The sequence below is a fragment of the Oratosquilla oratoria genome, chromosome 25 (genome assembly GCF_046742065.1).
Source record: "Oratosquilla oratoria isolate Oo_2021 chromosome 25, ASM4674206v1, whole genome shotgun sequence".
Taxonomy (NCBI): Eukaryota; Metazoa; Arthropoda; class Malacostraca; order Stomatopoda; family Squillidae; genus Oratosquilla; species Oratosquilla oratoria.
The window spans coordinates 19,297,128-19,317,121 of NC_134801.1; the positions used below are offsets into that span (position 1 = coordinate 19,297,128).

Below are 19,994 nucleotides of genomic sequence, written 5' to 3' on the forward strand. Positions count from 1 at the left end.
ACACATCGTATTTTTTATCATATTCGTATTTCAAATGCGAAAAAACAGTGTAGCGAAACGACCGAAAAAAATAGCCAAATGTAGCGAAACGACCGAACAATGTAGTGAACTGGCCGTGTAGCGAAATGGTTGGTAGCGAACTGGCCATGTAGCGAACTGGCCATGTAGCGAAACGACCAGATACGTGGTCGTTTCGCTACATTGTTTCGGTCGTTTCGCTACATTTCGCTACACTGTTTTATTCGCATTTGAAATCCAAATATGATAAAAAATACTTTGTGGGAGACAGAAGAATTTGCCTAATGATACGATTTGGCGATAGATAAGGTTAACAAATTAACTTAGAAATGAAAATTAATAGCTTACACTTCAAACGGGTTGAAACAACTTTCATTGCAAAGAAAAGAAATTGGTCTGTTGCAAAGAAAAGAAACTGATTTGTCATCGCAAAGAAAAGAAATATTTATGCTCTAGTTTGGACGGACAAGCACCCGTTAAAGTACAATATGCCTGTTTGGACACTACTACAAATTTTTAAGGGCCTATACCGGTATCAAAACAAATCCTACGGAATAAAACTAAGATGGGCCTAAGCGAACATAGGCCTAGCGGGCGGACAGCTTGATTGGCCTACCGTGAGTTCAAGCAGGAAAATATGTCCTTTCTAGACAGGCTGAGGTATCTACTTCAGGCTCTCAGACTCGTTGTCAGCAACGATATAGGAAGGGATGGGAAACAGACCCTGCTTTCAAGCCGTGGCTACAGGAAACACCTGAACAGTATAAATCTGGGTGTAAAATTTGTAACGTTACTATGACTACAGAGATAACAGTGCTAAAAAGTCATGCCAAAGGCAAAAAAAAAACCACTTCATATTTCAAGGGTACAACGGACAAGCAGGTACCAGTATCAACCTTCTTTAAGAAAAAACAAACCACAAAAGATCCTGTGGATATGGCAGAAACAAAGCTGGCAAGTATTCTAGCTGCACATAATGGGCCTTTTAAAGGTAATGGATCACTTGTCAGAGGTCTTGAGAGATATTTTGAGTGACTCCAAGATAGCACAGGAATTTGCTATTGAAAAAAATTGAGAAACATGAAATCTCAGTTACACAAATGATAGGTTTTAGGGCTGATGGGTGTAGTGTAATGATGGGAGCTCACAGTTCAGTTGCAAGTCGCTTCCGTAATGAATGCATTGGTCTTTTTGTAATCAAATCTTTGATATCTTTGGGTCGTGATTGAATTGCAATAGAACTAATCATGGAAGGTAGAGTCTATTAGCGAGATGTTCTATAAGTTTTAAACAAAATATGGTTGAAAGGAAGTATACCAGAAGATTGGGAAAATCATTAATAATGCCTACACATTAAAGAAAAGAAGATAAATCAGATTGTCAGAATTATAGAGGAATTTCTTTGACAAATCTTTAACAAAAATATATGAGAGAATTCTTGAAAAGAGAACAAGACACATCATCTAAGGGAAAATAGGAGAAGAACAACGATGACTATCTGTCCACGATGTATGGTCTATTGTCTGATGATACTACATATACTAAACTGAAAACCAAGCCCCTCAATAATGTAAGTATCCATTTATCAAAAAGATGAAGTCATTAATGAAAGGGGAAGATGATTTGATTACGCAATTTTCATCCATCACTACTTTTCCGTATATGTATGGACTCAATAAAACACGCAAGCCAAGCAATCTAGTAAGACCTATCATTAGCTGTTTTGTGGGGGATATGATTATGCCACCATGAAGTCTCCTCTATTCTGATCTTAAGTTCTGATTTTCATGTAGATTACCCTTCCACCTAATTCATCTTCTCTTTCTCTTCTCCATGTGTACCTATTGTTTCCCAACTGTAGATCAACATTTTCTAGGAGTTTGGTTTCCAATAAAAAACAAAATATCAGGCTCGCTTTTCCTGTGTGTGTGTGTGCGTGCGTGCGTGTGTGTGTGGGGGGGTAAAGATTGACAGAATATGGAGGTGAGGTGGTAGTAGAATTTTAAGGCTCGAGTATGGAGTTTCATTCATAATCAGGCGTTTCGTGCTCTTGAGCCTTCTCTACTCCACTGAAGAAAGCCCAAGAAGTCGAAATTCCCGGCTTTGAATAAAACTCCATACTGCCTTAAATGGTAACCAACAAGCCAAGGTATAACTTTGTATGTTTTCTTTTGTTATGTTATCCTGAAAATCATGTTTAAAACAAATATCTCATCTCAAAAGTACCGTACTGTTTAAATCTCATCTCAAAAATATTGTTTGAGGGACTTTTTGACTAATTTGCATTCTATAACACAGCTTACAGTGCCGTCCCTTGATATCATTTCTGATGACGTCATAATGTATATCAACCCAAGCGTCCTGTAGCGAAACAGACAATTCCTTCAGCGATATTGAGAGTTTTTCATCGTCTTTTGAGAGTAGTCTCGACTCCCTAAATATCTCTGACAACAGCCAAGATGTGTGGATAGACGGCATAGTTATGGGCTATCAATTTGAACCGAAATATCTCTGAAGAATTTACATATTGGTGCATCATTAGTGCTTACCTGTGTGCATGCTGTTCTGCAATGTCATTGGTCATTCAGAAATGCAAGGGTAATACACGTGACGCATTCAATATTTTTGAAGTGTGTTTCTACACAAAATGCTATCTTACATCACGTCCACACTACATCTCCTGGATGCCACAAAGGTTTTTGTAAACAATTATTTCTACAACGTAATACAGATATTTTTTCATCTCGTCCCAATTGTGCTAGTAAAAAGGCTAATTATGGTGATTTGTTACTACTAGATAAAACCAATTATTCTTTACACGACAAGTTAGATACATTATTTTGAATTGTTTATACATTGTATAAAAACTAAAACTTCACAAGTATCGCTAAAAACATATAATTCCGTTCCAGTAAATGAATTTTTTTTGCATTTATTTCTATACTAGAGCCCTATTTTCTGTCTTGTTTGGTTTTATTTTCCGTTTTGTTATATTCGTTCTATGTAATTTATTTGTTATTTACATACTATTTCTCCTAGTTTTATTTTCTGTGTTTATTCATCTTACAACTTCAGTAAAATTTCCAAAAAAATATATCTTATTTGTTTTACATAATGCTTAAAAAAGCGATTGGTATTATTGTACTCGTAAAAGAATCTAGTCCCATTATTTTGCTCCCCACGTATGTTCTGTGCGTCAATGACATCACTGTTGCTGGTCGGATATTATAAGCTTTCTTCTCCTGCCTTTCTTTCTGAGTTCTGTAACTTATTAATATATTGTTATCTTCCGCCTCTTTTCTCCTATTCTTTTCTTCCCAATCGTGTATTTTTCTCAGCAGTTCCTTCTCCATTTTCATAATTCCTAGATTTGATATCACTCGGCGTGATCACTATTCGTCAAACACATGACGATGCATGAAGAATGAACATCGTCTTTGACATCACTACGAAGCAAATGGCGCCACGGGGTAGGTTTTACGAGAATGGTTGAAGCAGACGTTTTGGTGATAAGATCAGTTATTTCAAATTGCAATAAATAAAAAACGAAAGAGTTTTTGTATAATTTCTTTATATATCATTGACTTTGGTAAGTACTAAAACAGTTCCGGTAAAATTAGACACCTTTGATTTTCAAAGTGGTAACACTTTAAATTCAAATTTTGAGATGGTATTCACCTCCACCTCCACCCACACCTCCCCACACTGGAAAGATTCCACATAGAAGCCTTTCATTAGCATGCGATGCCTTGGAAAAAAAACATAGAGAAGTTTTCCAGGTTCGGTTGCTATATTAATAATCTGATAATGAAATAAGAGATAATTGCATATCATGTAATCAATTAGCACATGGCACACATAATATTCTCCACTTATTTCCATCCTCAACGAGAGCGGATAGTGTATCCACTACTAAAACCACTAGCACGTGCATACCGCAAAAAATGCTCATAATGTACAAACTGAGGACATACGAAAAAACAATTATAGCAAAAAATAAATAAGTGAATATGTATGTATATATATATATATATATATATATATATATATATATATATATATATATATATATATATATACATACATATTCACTAAATGGTTCCCAGTGATCAGTTAATATCTTTTTTCAACCACAAATCACTTTTAATTCCATGCCACCGCAGTCGAGACAGAAAAATCGCTCGATGGAGGCATCGGTTGGAAATTGAAACGTAGATGAGCCGAGGATTCAAACCCAGCTAACCCGTAACAAAGTTACAATGACTTAAACCAATACGCTATCAAGATATATATATATATATATATATATATATATATATATATATATATATGTATGTATGTATGTATGTATGTATGTGCAAAGTAGGCCATTTGGAAAAAGAAACTAACAAAGCAGAACGCTTTCGTATATTACATCTTCAGTGCAAAAAGTACTTTTTGCACTGGATGTAATATACGAAAGCGTTCTACTTCGTTAGTTTCATTTTTCCAAGTGGTCTACTTTGTATAAGTAAACACACGTACCCGTGTTCTTGTTAGCATATATATGTATGTATATATATATATATATATATATATATATATATATATATATATATATATATATATTTACATATATGCTAATGAAATTGCTCTCACAAATACGTATGCAAGTACAATTACAAACATGAAAGAAATGTTTCAGATAAATGTTGTCCAAATATGCAACTATGCACATACACATCGCCTACTTACCATTATATAATCGAGTTGTTCAAATCGAAGCTTGCACACTCAGCATGGAGATTCAGATAATCCCCCTTCTCACAATTAGGATACTTTCTCAAGAAACGTTACAAACAAATAAATCAAATTGACCCCTTCTGGAAAAGGTGGAGTCAGAAGAGACCAGTATTTCTAACTCTCCTATAGCCGTAAATACACTATTCCATTGAAGACAAAATACTTTAAAGGAGAAGAAGAAGAAAAGGGAACAAACGCAGGTACTTTCTTATAGCTCATGGTTATCCGACAAATATTTTTCATCAAAGGAGGCAAACATATATATATTAAAGAATCACAGTATTATTTTCCATGAAATGTGGATATATGTATATATATATATATATATATATATATATATATATATGTTGCAGTTGTTAAAATGTATCACTAGGACCCATTCAGTGTTGTACATATATATATATATATATATATATATATATATATATATATATATATATATATATATATATATATATATATATATATATATATGTTGCGGTTGTTAAAATGTATCACTGGGACCCATTCAGTGTTGTACATATATATATATATATATATATATATATATATATATATATATATATATATACTGTATATATATATATATATATATATATATATATATATATATATATATATATATATATATATGAGCACAGAGAACAGGGAGACATTTATTCAGCTTAGATGTTAGACCAGAATATTAACTAATATTTAGAGTTTCCATTATCGACAGAACTTTCTGAAACATTTACAGGACCATACTGATGATCATTTGTCTGTTTGATTCTCATTTATTATTAGTTATATGTCAATTTATTATTATCTACTATTTACCTGTTTGTTTATTATTTAACTATACCTATACCTTTACTTATGTACTTTATTTGTTATTCATACTATTATAGTTTTTCTTTATTAATTTATTATTATTATGATTTTTTTCGCATCCGACCTAGATATGGACCAAAAGGTCTCCTGTCGGCATGCTCCGTCTTTGTAATCCTTTGTAAAACCAAGTCTTATTAGATTGATGAGTGTTTCACACACCAAAACATTATCATCGTAAAAGAGAACAGACTTCTGGAGTAATGATTATGACGATAAAGGAGTGAGGGGCGTTCGCCAGGAAGCGAGTAGCTGCGGCCAGAGCAGTCACTGTTAGTGCAGGTGACAGCCATTGATGGGAATCGGAGTGAAATGTGGGATTCAAACCCATGAATCGATAGCGAAACCATCACGTTTACGATTACACCTACAGTGTACCTGAAGATATGTCTCCGGTATATTTGAAACTACAGGTTCGAATGTACCCAAGGGAACTATGAACCCTCCCTTCCACCTATATTGGCATGACGACTATGATGTTATCCCGTCACCTTTCATACCATTTTCCATCAGAACACCCTAAAACCACTTAAAAGATGAACATGGAATAGACCTGACAAGAAACATAATAGTAGAAAGCACAGAGATTTTGGATATATGTACTCGTATAAACGATAGACGCCTCCCTATCTCAGAGGCATTATATATCAGAAAGTTGAGCACAGACCTAAGATACAAGTAGAAGAGCTCAAGGCCCCCCAAGCATGTGACAAACCGCCACAAACCCAAGCATGCAACAAACCGCCGCAAACTCAAGTATGGGACAAGACCATAAGAACATAAGAAATAAAGGAGACTGCAAAAGACCATAAGGCCTACACTAGGCAGCTCCGTATCCATCACCACCTGTCGTCCCCATCCATAAAGTTGTCTAATCGTTTTTTAAAACAACTGATAGTTTCAGCGCTTACTACGTGGTTACTAAGTTTATTCCATTCATCGACCACCCTATTTGTAAACCAATTCTTGCCTATTACCTTCTTAAATCTAAATTTGTCCAGTTTATACCCATTACTGCGAGTCCTGCCCTGTTGTTTTATTATGATGACCTTGTTTGCATCACCCTTGTTATAGCCTTTGATCCACTTGAACACTTCTATTAGATCACCCCGCACTCTGCGTCTTTCCAGAGAGTGTAAGTTTAGGTGCCTAAGCCTCTCTTCGTAAGGCAAATTTCCGAGTCCTTGTATCATTTTGGTCATTCTTCTCTGTACTGATTCTAGTGAATTTATGTCCATTTTGTAGGACGGAGACCAAAACTGTACCGCATAGTCCAGGATGGGTCTAACTATTGCTAGATAGAGTTTAATAATTACCTCTGCACTTCTATTTGTTACCGTCCTAGCAATGAAGCCTAATGCCCTGTTTGCTTTATTTCTGGCGCTAATGCACTGCTTCCTGGTTTTAAGGTCCGGACTCACCAGAACTCCCAAGTCCCTCTCGCACTCAGATTTTTCTAAAAACGTGTCATCTAAGTTGTATCTATTTTCGGGGTTGTGTAGCCCTACGTTTAACACGCTACACTTAGAGATATTGAAGTTCATTTGCCATTTCACCGACCATGTTAACAGTTTATCAAGATCATCCTGCAGAATCTGGGCGTCTTCTCCTGACCTAATTAGGCGTCCTATTTTAGTGTCGTCCGCAAACTTACTAACATCACTATTTAACCCATCGTCTAAGTCGTTTATATACATAATGAACAATAAGGGACCCAAAACCGAGCCCTGGGGGACCCCGCTAGTAACATTGCCCCACCTAGATTTTATTCCATTTATGGTGACCCGCTGTTTTCTGTTACTAATCCAAGCTCTAATCCATTCTAACACTTTTCCTCCTATGCCATGGGCTTTGATTTTATTTAGTAGTCTCTGGTGTGGCACTTTGTCGAACGCTTTGCTAAAGTCAAGGTAAATAACATCGTAATTTTCATTGTTGTCTGACGCCTTATATACCTTAGTGTAAAAGGATAGAAGATTAGTCACGCATGACTTACCTTTGGAGAAACCATGCTGTGAATCACGAATTAAATTATGCCCTTCAATGTGTTCTCTGAGTCTATTTACTATTATTGATTCAAGCATCTTTCCTATAACCGACGTCAAACTGATTGGCCTGTAGTTGCCTATGGTCGATCTATCTCCCTTCTTAAAAACAGGAACAACGTTTGCCTGCCTCCAAGCAGTTGGAACAGAACCAGTGTCTACCGATTTATTGAATATTTCAGTTAACCGGTCGCAGATTTCAAATCTACACTCCTTAAGCATTCTTGGAAAAATTTCGTCCGGACCCGGAGATTTTGTAGCTTTAAGTCTGTCAATCTGCTTGATAACTTCTTCTTTACTAATGCTGATATTAGTTAGGCTATTTTCTTCATCCCCTCTGAAAATCGGATCACAGTCAGGTACTTTATCTAACCTCTCATTAGTAAACACCGATAGAAAATAATTGTTAAACTCCTCACTCATTTTTTCTTCCGATTCTATCATGACATTTTCATCGTTTTTAATTGGTCCTATTCTTTCTTTATTTTTTGTTCTATAGAGGTGAAAGAAACCCTTTGGGTTGGATTTTGCTTGACTGGCAACCTTGATTTCATAATTACGTTTCGCTGAACGTGTATTCCTTTTAACCAGCTTTGCCATTTCGTTATATCTTGATCTAAGGTGTGATTCCCCGTTTTTTATTTTTACGTAAAGTCCTCTTTTAATTCCGATCTCATGTTTCAATCTGTCCGTCATCCATTTGGGAGTATTACTATTTTTTCGTATTGACTTTAGGGGGATAAATGTGTTTTGTGCATTAATAATTAGATCTGCCAGATTGCTATACATCTCATCCAAAGTACTGACCTGATTTTTGGGCCGTCGCCCCGAATCGACCTGACCCAAGGCACGCGCATCACTATCTTTGACCCAGACCTGACTTAAGGTATGCGTAGTTCTCTCTTTGACCCAGACCTGACCCAAGGTACGCGTATCCTCCTTGACCCACTTCTGATTATCAGCCCCGCAACGACAAAACACCACAAAACCAAGTATATATATATATATATATATATATATTACAAAGGCAAAGCATGCCGACAGGAGACCTTTTGATCCATATCTAGGTCGGATGCACAAAAAAAAAAAAAAAAAAAAAAAAAAAAAAAAAAAAAAAAAAATCATATTAATAATCAATTAAAACTATAACAATGTAAATAACAATTAAAATACGTAAATAAATGCATTGGTATAGTTGAATAACAAACAAACAGGTAAATAGTAAATTATAGTAAATTGACATATAACTGATAATAAATGAAAATCAGACAGACAAATTATAACAAAACAAAAACAAATAATATAACATAAATTATAATAATTACAGCATCTTACTTAGGTATTTATCTAAATGATTCTTAAAGCTTCGAACTGAACTACATTGCACTACCTGTGCAGGAAGTTTATTCCATTCATTAACTACACGGTTGGCAAAGTTGTTTCTACCTACTTCCAAATTGAATCTATTTCCGGACAGTTTGAGACCATTGTTTCTTGTCTGATTCTCATTCAATGTGAAAATTTGGTCACTTTTGATGTTGTCAATTCCCTTTAAAATCTTAAAGACCTGTATCAAGTCACCTCTGAGTCTACGCTTTTTTAGGGAAAACAGATTCATGTGCTTAAGTCGATTTTCGTATGATTTATTTTTGATATTTGGAATCAGTTTTGTGGCTCGCCGTTGTACTTTTTCCAGTCTGTCAATGTCTTTAATGAGATTCGGTGACCATACGGAAACAGCATATTCCAAATGTGGACGAACTAACGATTTATATAGCTTGTTAATGAGTGATGGACTTTTGAAATCAAAAGATCACGCAATCAATCCCAGAATCTTATTTGCTTTCTCAGAGGCTGAAATACACTGCTTGGATGATTTGAGGTCGTTACTGATAATTACGCCGAGATCTTTTTCACTATCCACTTTTGTTAACGAATTTCCAAATAACTTGTAATCGTACTTGCTGTTATTTTTACCTATGTGCATTACCTTGCATTTACTTGTGTTAAATTTCATTAGCCACTTTTCAGACCATTGCTGTAATTTATCTAAATCTTCTTGAATATCTAATTGGTTTGAGTGATCATTTGCCACTCCGCACAGTTTTGTATCATCAGCAAATTTGGAAACAGTAGATTTTAGTCCATGGTCTATATCATTTATATATACTATGAATAGAAGTGGCCCAAGAACGGAACCCTGAGGAACTCCACTTGCAACACTTTTCCATCCAGAAGTTTTTCCATTTAAAACAACTCTCTGTTTTCGACCTTTCAACCAATTACTAGTCCAACCTAATAGGCTACCACTTATTCCATGCAAAGCTAATTTAGTAAGAAGTCTTTCGTGTGGGACGGTATCAAAAGCTTTTGCAAAGTCTAGATATATTAAATCTATATTGTTTCTTTTGTCAAAATTCGAGACAACTGTGTTGTAGAATTCGAGTAAGTTAGTCACGCAAGAACGTTTCCGTCTGAAACCATGTTGGCTATCATTTATCAAACGGTTACTTTCTAAATGATATTCGATAGCATCTCTGATGATAGTTTCCATTATTTTTCCTACGATCGAAGTCAAACTAATAGGCCTATAGTTATTTGGTTTCTTTTTGTCACCTTTTTTGAATATGGGAGTAACGTTAGCTAGCTTCCATTCTCTTGGGACATCTCCGGATATGATGGATTTCTTGAAAATAATTTCTAATGGAACAACAATATCATTTTTCATTTCCTTTAAGATTCTTGGATGCCAACCGTCAGGCCCTGGTGTTTTATTAACTTTGAGTTTGTCTATACACCTTTTAATTGTTTCTTTTGTTATATTTACCGTAGTGAGTAAGTTTACCCCAGACTTTTCACAGGTTTCAGTTTGGAATTCACTTTGAGGTGTTTCGTTTACGAATACCGAGCTAAAATAATTGTTTAAGAGATTACACATTCCTTCATTTGGAATATTCAAGTTGACCGTCAGCAGATAATAGTGGACCAATGTGATTCCTAACAACCTTTTTATCTCTAATGTAACTATAGAATTCTTTGGGATTCTCTTTGGATTTCTCAGCGATGTTCATTTCGTATTGTCGTTTTCTTTTTCTTATTGTCTTTTTTAAATCTCTCTGTATTGATACATAACTTTCATAGTCATTAGATGCACCCGAGCACTTATATTTCTTATAAGCCTGTCTCTTTTTAGCAATACTTTTTTCAGTTTCTTTGTCGAGCCACTTTGGGCGAGCCTGATTTGGGGGACGTCTGTCCTTAAAAGGAATGTAAGTTTGAATCATCTTAGTGAGCGTATTTTGAAATATTTCCCACATCTGATCTACAGGCCTTTCGTTTAATTTTGCCTCCCAATCTGTAAGCTGAAGCTCCTGACGTAGTTCTATGAACTGAGCTTTACTGAAATCGGGTATTTTAGAAGCACAAGTATCTATTCTAAAATTGTTTAGGAGTTTGAATCTGACTAAGTTGTGATCGCTATTTGCAACAGATTCACCGACTTCTACATCAGTTGCCATGCTTTCGCGGCTAGTGATCAATAAATCGAGTAAGTTTCCATATCTTGTGGGCTCTTTTACATGCTGAATTAAGTAATTGTCACCAAGAAAATCAATCAAGCGACTACCTATATGGCCATGTTCAAGGGTCATCCAATCAATGTCAGTAAAATTGAAATCACCCATTATCAATAAATCCCGGTTGCAGAAACTAGACAGTTCTTGAAATATATATATATATAAATTATTTCTTTGTCGCGGCTCGTGCCGCTTAAATTCTTCTTATCGGCTTAAGAAACCTGCACAGCGAAGCTATAGCGATAATCCCATACCACACTCCTGGTCATATGGCCATTTCCCGAAGGTTGAGTGTGGTTTGAATTTTCCGCCAAAATCATCGGAAATTTAAAATTCCCGGCTCTGTGCAGGCATGCGCATTGTCGACCCCACCTCCCCCTCCCTATTCCCTCCCTTCTTACCCGGCTAGCTCGAGCCGGACGTCGCGTCACTTCAATGAGAAATGAAGGCTTCGCCTGTGGGAGGAGGGAGGGACCCTAAATCTGTGCAGGTTTCTTAAGCCGATAAGAAGAATTTAAGCGGCACGAGCCGCGACAAAGAAATATTATCGGCTGAAAGAAACCTGCACAGCGAAGCTATGCATGAGACGAGGACAGGTGGGAGGAGAGGTGAAGCCTGAATCAAACCGTTATTACGTGTGTCTTTCCTATGGGAGACTTATTCATTTTATCACTCAGTAGAGGGGAGACAGAAACGTCAAGTACCCACGCCGAAGAATGTGACATGCACAACATTGCACTGTTCACACAATGCGTAAATTATACGAAATTTGTATCCTGTTCAACGGTTCCTGGCCCCTCCCCACTCCTCGGTCGCCCTTTGCCCCCTCCACTTTTTTGAGATGAGAGGGGTGGAGCCGTTTCCATGGCGACACATGGGACAGGGGCGACTGAGTGGTAGAGACACCGTGTCCCCAAGGGAGTCGTCGATGTCCAGTCCCTAGGTCCCGCACCCGCTCCACAGAGTGGGTGCGGAGAAACTCCAGCGACCGGCGTAGGGCCCCCGACCGAAGCCAGGGACGCAACAACCTGTGGAGTGCTGAGGGTATCGGCCCGGGCAGGTCACGCGGGAGAAGCAGTATGCTCCTGTCGACCTCCCGTACCAGCCGTCGGCGCCCCAAGCGGCTCAGTGGAAGGGCCGGGGTCGCGAAGTTGAGGCCCCCCCCCCCCGCCACCGAAGGAGGGAGGACGTGTGAGAGAAGCACGCTCTTTTGGCGCAGGGGAGCACCCGAAGGACGCTGACTGTGTCCCACTCAATCCCGAGCCAATAAAGTCTGTGTGGGAGCAAGGGCAGACCCGTCCCAGTCCACCCCGAACTCCACGTCCGCCAACACACTCAGAGCCATTGAGATGTCGGCCGATGCACCCTCCCCGGTGGGCAAATGCATCCACTAGCCGTCTAGGAACATGAGTGTGGAGACGCTTGCTTCCGTCCAACGTACGCCTACCACTCTCACTAGTTTCGTGAAGATCCTCGGGGTAAGCGAGAAACCGAAAGGGAGTATGCGAGGCCAAGTTCGTTTCCGAGCGACCTCGTCCGTGGGCGTTAGTCAAGAGGCTTCGTCCTGGGTGAAGACGTTCCCTGAGCGTCTCCCACGAAGACGGGCCTGGACCCTCGGTATGTATCCAACTCACCCCAAGTCTTCCCGCGGGAAGTTCTCGAAGCCCGTGGCGAGCGTCTTCATCCAATAGTGTGCTATGGCAATTTGTGACGTCTCGTCACCCACAAGCGGACTTCTATATGTTTAATACCTACTGACATCATGTGATTGTACTGTGACGTCACCGGATTGATCATGGCGCCATAGGATCGTCTCGTGACGTCACAGGGACACAAATTGACGTCATAGGACTACATGGTGACGTCAATTTATCACAATGACGTCATCATACCGTGACATCACTGAGTCACAGTGAGCGTTGAAATAAATTTTGACATGGTAAAATTCTGGACCATCATGACTGTAGATTAAATTAAGTTGAATAGGAAAAGTCATGTTCATTTCGACCTAAGTCACAGTGAGCGTCGAAATTAATTTTAACATGGTAAAATTCTCGACCATCATGACTGTAGATTAAATTAAGTTGAATAGGAAAAGTCATGTTCATGTTGACCTGAGTCACAGTGGGCGTTGAATTAGTTTAACATGGTAAAATTCTTGACCATCATGACTACAGATTAGCTTAAGTTGAATAGGAAAAGTCATGGTCATTTCGACCTAAGTCACAGTGAGCGTCGAAATTAATTTTAACATGGTAAAATTCTCGACCATCATGACTGTAGATTAAATTAAGTTGAATAGAAAAAGTCATGTTCATGTCGACCTGAGTCACAGTGGGCGTTGAATTAGTTTAACATGGTAAAATTCTTGACCATCATGACTACAGATTAGCTTAAGTTGAATAGGAAAAGTCATGGTCATTTCGACCTAAGTCACAGTGAGCGTCGAAATTAATTTTAACATGGTAAAATTCTCGACCATCATGACTGTAGATTAAATTAAGTTGAATAGGAAAAGTCATGTTCATGTCGACCTGAGTCACAGTGGGCGTTGAATTAGTTTAACATGGTAAAATTCTTGACCATCATGACTACAGATTAGCTTAAGTTGAATAGGAAAAGTCATGGTCATTTCGACCTAAGTCACAGTGAGCGTCGAAATTAATTTTAACATGGTAAAATTCTCGACCATCATGACTGTAGATTAAATTAAGTTGAATAGGAAAAGTCATGGTCATTTCGACCTAAGTCACAGTGAGCGTCGAAATCAATTTTAACATGGTAAAATTCTCGACCATCATGACTGTAGATTAGCTCAAGTTGAATAGGAAAAGTCATGTCCATTTCCACCTGAGTCACGGTGAGCGTCGAAATTAATTTCAACATGGTAAAGTTCTTGACCATCATGACTATAGATTAGCTTAAGTTGAATAGGAGAAGTCATGTCCATTTCGACCTGTTTTTTTTTTTTTTTTTTTTACTTATATCGATATCAATATCAATATATATATATATTCATTTATTTATTTATTTTTTATAAAAATAATATTGTACAATTCACATAGTGCATAAATTCTATGTAGAATATTGTATCTTGCTCAGCGGTTCCTGGGCCTTCCCCTACCCCTCGGTCGCCCTTTGCCCCCCCTTCTTTTGCGAAGAGGGGTGGAGCCGTTCCCATGGCGACACATGGGACAGGGGTGATCGAGTGGTAGAGATACCGTGTCCTGAAGGAAGTTGCTGATGCCCAGCCCCCGAGGTCCTGCACCCGTTCCACAGAGTGGGTGCGGAGAAACGCCAGCGATGCCGCGAGGCCTCTGATGTTGTGGGCGTGGGGGGCATGGCCCGGGTCGGCCTTCCGGTGCCCTGTTGGTGGTGTCAGCTAGCCAAGACAGGAAGTCCAGAACTGTGCTAGCGGAGATGGTCACTATCGCGTGTCTCCGAAGGAAGTCCTGGAATCTCCGGTTGGGAGGGTTGTTGGATCTGGATGACGGTCGGGACCGTAGCGAAGACGCGGTCTGTCGCTTCCTGGTCGAACAGACCACGGGAAAGGGGAGCTGCTCTCACCACGCCCCGGCGAGCTATCTCCGGGGCCGACCGCGCTGCAGACTGACGAGCTGCCAGACGAGCCGCGGTGAAGGCCCTCGCTGCTGGGGGTAGGGCTGATGACGCCATGTTGGCTGTACCCTCTGCCACGGTAGAGAGTGCCGCCAGGGTGTCTCTGCATACAGAAAACACGCAAATCAAATTAGTAGGGCGAGAAGGATCCCGATCCCCGGAGGGTGTAATAAAGTCACATCGCTCAATTGTAGAACGTATAACATATGCGAAGCCGAGGTCGTTTCCGAACGACCTCGTCCTCGGGCGCTAGTCAAGAGGCTCCGTCCTGGGTGAAGACGCTACCCGAGCGTCTCTCGCCAGGACAGGTCTGGACCCTCTATAGATTGAAATATCCCACTCACCTCAATTCTTCCCGCGGGAAGTCCTCAAAGCTCGTGGCGAGCGTCGTCAGCCAGTTCCTCATCATCGCCATTGCCGTGACGGTCGAGATGGTAGAGGCAAGGTCTTGTCTGGTCGAGGCCTCCGTCGTCAGCAACTTAGCCTCCGGTTCACTAAGTTGCTGGGGGAGGGCGGGGTCCCTGCCCGAGTGCCACAAGCAATCGCGCAGGCCCTCCGGCGCGAAGGGTGGTGGCAGGACGACGGGGAATGATGAAGGGATATGCCGTCGAGGAGGAACCGTCTTGGGTTGGTCTTGGGCCCGCTCGAGAGCAGGGATGTCTAAGGCTTTCTCCCCTTTCTCCTGCGGGAACCAGGCGTTTGGGGAGAGTGCTACCGCCGGTGAGTCCCCCGACCTGTCGACAAACATATGCCCATCAGGGTTTAAACGAGGGTTCTCCAGGAGAGCACCTAATGCGTCCAGAGTGTTAGAGGTGGAAATCCTGGAGGGCGTGGAGGCCGGGGCGGAGAGGGGTCGAATCTTATATAGAACCTTAGCCCCCTCCGCGTCGTTGGCCCACTTTAGGATAACGTCATCTCTCCTCCTCCAGCCCTCCAGTAGCGAGTAGTCGGGAGACCAGGCCACTAGCTTGTGATCTTCTCCAAACGAGTACTCCCAGGACCGGGGAAGGTCACACCATGAGAAGGGGTGAACTCAAGAGTCCGTCATGGTAGGAGGATAAGGTAAAGAAGAACTGTAGTGGTCCTCCACCCCGTCCAACCCGACGGACGTCTGATTGGGGGGTTCCTCCTGAGAGGGGCCTTCTAGTCCTATACCTGTCGCCGGCACGGAGGGGCGGAGGGAAGGACCAGGAGGGAGAGTGGGAGGGGGGGCTAGAGCCGTAGGTTCAATAGGAGGTTGCTCTGGAGAGGGGTGCGTTATGATTTGCGCGGTCTGAAAGGCCGGATAATGTGATAGGGCCGATTCAAGGACGGGGCCTATCAGGGACGGAAGGAGGGCAGCCACTTGGGCAGCCAGAGTTCCCTCTCCCCTCGTTTCGTCCCCCGGCTCCCTGCCCTTGTGGGATTTACGGCGAGGAAAAGGAGAGCGAGGAAGGGAGGGTGAGTTGGGGGGAGAGGCTGTGGAGGGTGGGGACAAGCTGAGCGTCCTGGACCTCGGTGAGGCAGACCTCTTTTTCGAGCGAGATTTCCTGCCGGGTTCACGTGAGTGAACTAGGGAGGAAGACGAGTTCGTGGGGGTGCTTGACAAAGCAAGCCGTAAGGGTTTTAAGGACCCTTGATGGTCGGATGTATGGGGCTGCCGAGAGGCCTGAGGACGCTCGGGGACACCATACTCCGTAACATCAGACTCGTCCCCTTGTACTCCGAGAGGCCCAGGTTGTCCACCAACGGAAGTCTCGGAGACATAGGGAGACGGATGGCGAGGGCGAACGAGGCCCAATTCCACGCCTAACGCCGGATCCGCCCACACCAGGGGGGGGGGGTCGTCAGCGGATTTCAATTTCCGAGCTCTGCGCCATGCCTCCCGAAGAAGTTCGAGGGCGGCTAGCTTGGAACGGGTTTTGGGAGGAGCAGCACGAATCTCCTCAACCCGCGCTTTGCACACAACGCAGGCTAGGGGGTTAAAGCCAGCTTGTGAGAAACAAGGGGCATGGCGGGAGCAGAGGTCGTGGTGGCCGTCTGACGAGATCCTGGCTGTGCAGCCGGATTCCACACACAAGCGTTTGGTCTGAAAATAGAATAATGATAATCATAGAAGGGGTGTCCCAAAGGTGTCTGGACACAACACCGAAGGGGAAAAACTGCAGGAGAACAGGTAGGGCTCCCTACGAGAACACACGAGCACGAGCAGGAACCAGACTTACCGGCATGAAAAGAAGGTGGGTTGTGGAGTGACCGACTCGTCTGGTTCCGCGATGCTAAGTGACGCGACGTCCGGCTCGAGCTAGCCGGGTAAGAAGGGAGGGAATAGGGAGGGGGAGGTGGGGTCGACAATGCGCATGCCTGCACAGAGCCGGGAATTTTAAATTTCCGATGATTTTGGCGGAAAATTCAAACCACACTCAACCTTCGGGAAATGGCCATATGACCAGGAGTGTGGTATGGGATTATCGCTATAGCTTCGCTGTGCAGGTTTCTTTCAGCCGATAAATATATATATATATATATATATATATATACATATATTACACACACACACATATATATATATATATCTATATATATATATATGTATATATATATATATATATATATATATATATATATTATATATATATATATATACAGTATTTTTCGGACCATAGCCCGCACCGTTATATGACCCACACCCCCTTACGCCTTAGTGAAAATCCACACAAGACCCGCACCGCTGTATGACCCGCAGTCATATGGCGTGCACGGCAGTGTAGATCCGACGATGTATACTACCCATGCATGGGTGGCCACAGGCACAGCTCACGGCGGTTGTTGTTACGGCCGGCCGTTGACGTGGTGATCAAAGTAATTTCAAAGCTGAGGCGTTTTCTAAATTTTCTGTTTCATCAATGCTTATGTGATTTATTAAAAAAGATATATGTTTTCCGATATTGGCAGGTTTCTTGGTGATATCTTGCTTTTCAGGATTCATCACACGTCAAAGGCCGACACGTACGTACACAACCTCACAATTTGGTTTCTGAAGCTGCCACTAGATGTAGTGGTAGCTTCGATGAAAGAGGGGTGATCTCGAAAGTGTGCAACTGATCTTACGATGCCTTTGGGATGGGTCGAAGACGCGGCATTGCGATTCATGATCATGATACCAGTATTCCTCCATTCCTATTTATTTCTGATTGTGATGAAGATGAAGAATAACCAACAAATTACATTTTGATATATTTTATTGCACTTATATATATATTACAAAGCACCTTAATCAATTTGTGTAAATAATGCCATAAAACCCTGTTTGGTTGATGACCGGTAATTAATCAATCAATTGATTTATAAATGCCATACAATGACTGGTAATTAATTATTAAACCAAACAATTTCCAATTGTTAGTTTTCAATAGAATAGAACAGTAATAGAGCACATTACTGAACTGTTATGAACAGAGTCAATGGAGCACATCGTTATTAGAAAAAAAGCACAGTGATCACAGACGACAGTCAATAATGTTTATGAAGGCGTATCATCGCTCACGAAGCCATCGAATTCCTCATCCTCTGTATCGTCATGGAAGAGGTTGTGGTATAAATCGGCCAATTCTGATGCAGTGACCTCATCCGTTTCCATTTCGATTCCGGATTCGTCCGATTCCTTTTCCGAGTCGTAGCATGCATCGAACATTGCAGGATGGCACATTTCTGATTTACGGAAACCGTTCAGAATAGTCGATTCTTTAATTTTCTTCCATGCTTGAACGACCCACATGTAATGCACAAATTTAGCATTAAGGAATCAGGTACAGTTTGTAGTTTGTAATTTGTAATTGCGAAAATGGCCGCCCGCTTGTTCTAGTTTGATCGCGACACACGATGTTGGTGTTGGTACCAGTCAGTGTTGTATTGTATGTTCATGCTGTTTAGTTAGGCCTGTTTTATTTGTGATAATGCCTTTATTAATAACAAGAGCATGTAAAGCGGGTAAGATACTGACGAATCCTACCTTCTCTTTGTCGTTTGTCTCGATCGTGCGCGCTGTATTATGACATTGATCAACTTTCATTCGACGAACCCGGTCGGTCCTCCCGCAAATCCCCGATCCGAGAGGGCACCCAGCTAAAGTAATCGTTCAATTTTTTTTCTGACTGCGTAAGAGGGCAATTTCTAACCAGAATCCACAGATGACCCGCACCTTTATATCACCCGCACCCCCGAATTTTGGCCCCTTTCTGAGGCAAAAAGCCGCGGGTCATACACCGAAAAATACGGTATATATATATATATATATATATGTATATATATATATGTATATATATACATATATATACATCTATATATATATATATGTATATACATATATATATGTATATATTATATATATATATATATATACTGTATACACTGTATATATGTATATATATGTGTGTGTCGTCATCGTGGCTATCCCTCTCTCTTCAGAGGATGATGGTCTTCGTTCTAGTCTGTGTGCGGTTATTTGTGCACCCGAAGATGGCCGATGAGACCAATTTGGGCTTTGAAGGATTTCCCGCATGTTGGGCACGTTGTTCCTTGCGGGAGATCTGGTTTCGGTTGGAGTTGCCTCTCCTTCCTCCTTCTTCGCTTTTCTTCCAGCTCTTCACATCGGTTTGTTTCGAATGTTGTTGTTCCTTCGCGAATGGTGGACCTCCAGAAGTTTCGGTCTCTTGCATTTTCTTCCCAGTTGTTGAAGTCGATGTTACACTTTTTCATGTTGGCCTTCAACAGATCCTTGTATCTCTTCTTCTGTCCTCCTTTCTTCCGATTTCCTTCTTTCAGTTGCGAATTGAAAATCTGTTTTGGTAAACGGTCATCGGACATTCGAACAACATGCCCACTCCATCTCAGTTGACTTTTGATGATGTGAGCCTCAATGCTTGTTGCTTTGGCTGCTTTCAGGACGCTGACATTAGTTCTTCTGTCTTCCCAACTGATGTTCAGGATACTTCGTAGACATCTTTGATGAAACTTTTCCAACGTGTCCAGATGGCGACGGTACGTTGTCCAGGTTTCGGATGCGTACAGAAGTGTTGGGATGACTACTGCGTTGTACACGGCCATT

At 41.0% G+C, this 19,994-nt stretch overlaps 1 protein-coding gene across 1 annotated transcript; it reads right to left on the reverse strand.

The window, feature by feature from the left end:
* Nucleotides 1-2,041: 2,041 nt before the first annotated feature.
* Nucleotides 2,042-17,147, reverse strand: LOC143039037 (uncharacterized). The gene is made up of 3 exons (XM_076208887.1): nucleotides 17,113-17,147; nucleotides 16,064-16,976; nucleotides 2,042-2,142 (listed from the first exon to the last, which is right to left on the reverse strand). Exons 1-3 carry the CDS (start codon nucleotides 17,116-17,118, stop codon nucleotides 2,042-2,044), a joined length of 1,020 nt encoding a protein of 339 aa, XP_076065002.1. The 5' UTR covers nucleotides 17,119-17,147.
* Nucleotides 17,148-19,994: the final 2,847 nt, after the last annotated feature.

Excerpts from the sequence above, each read along its gene's own strand:
- LOC143039037 (XM_076208887.1), bottom strand. Across the intron at positions 2,143-16,063 it reads CCCCTCCGTGCCGGCGACAG|GCAGTATGGAGTTTTATTCA; the intron begins GTATAGGACTAG and ends TTACCATTTAAG.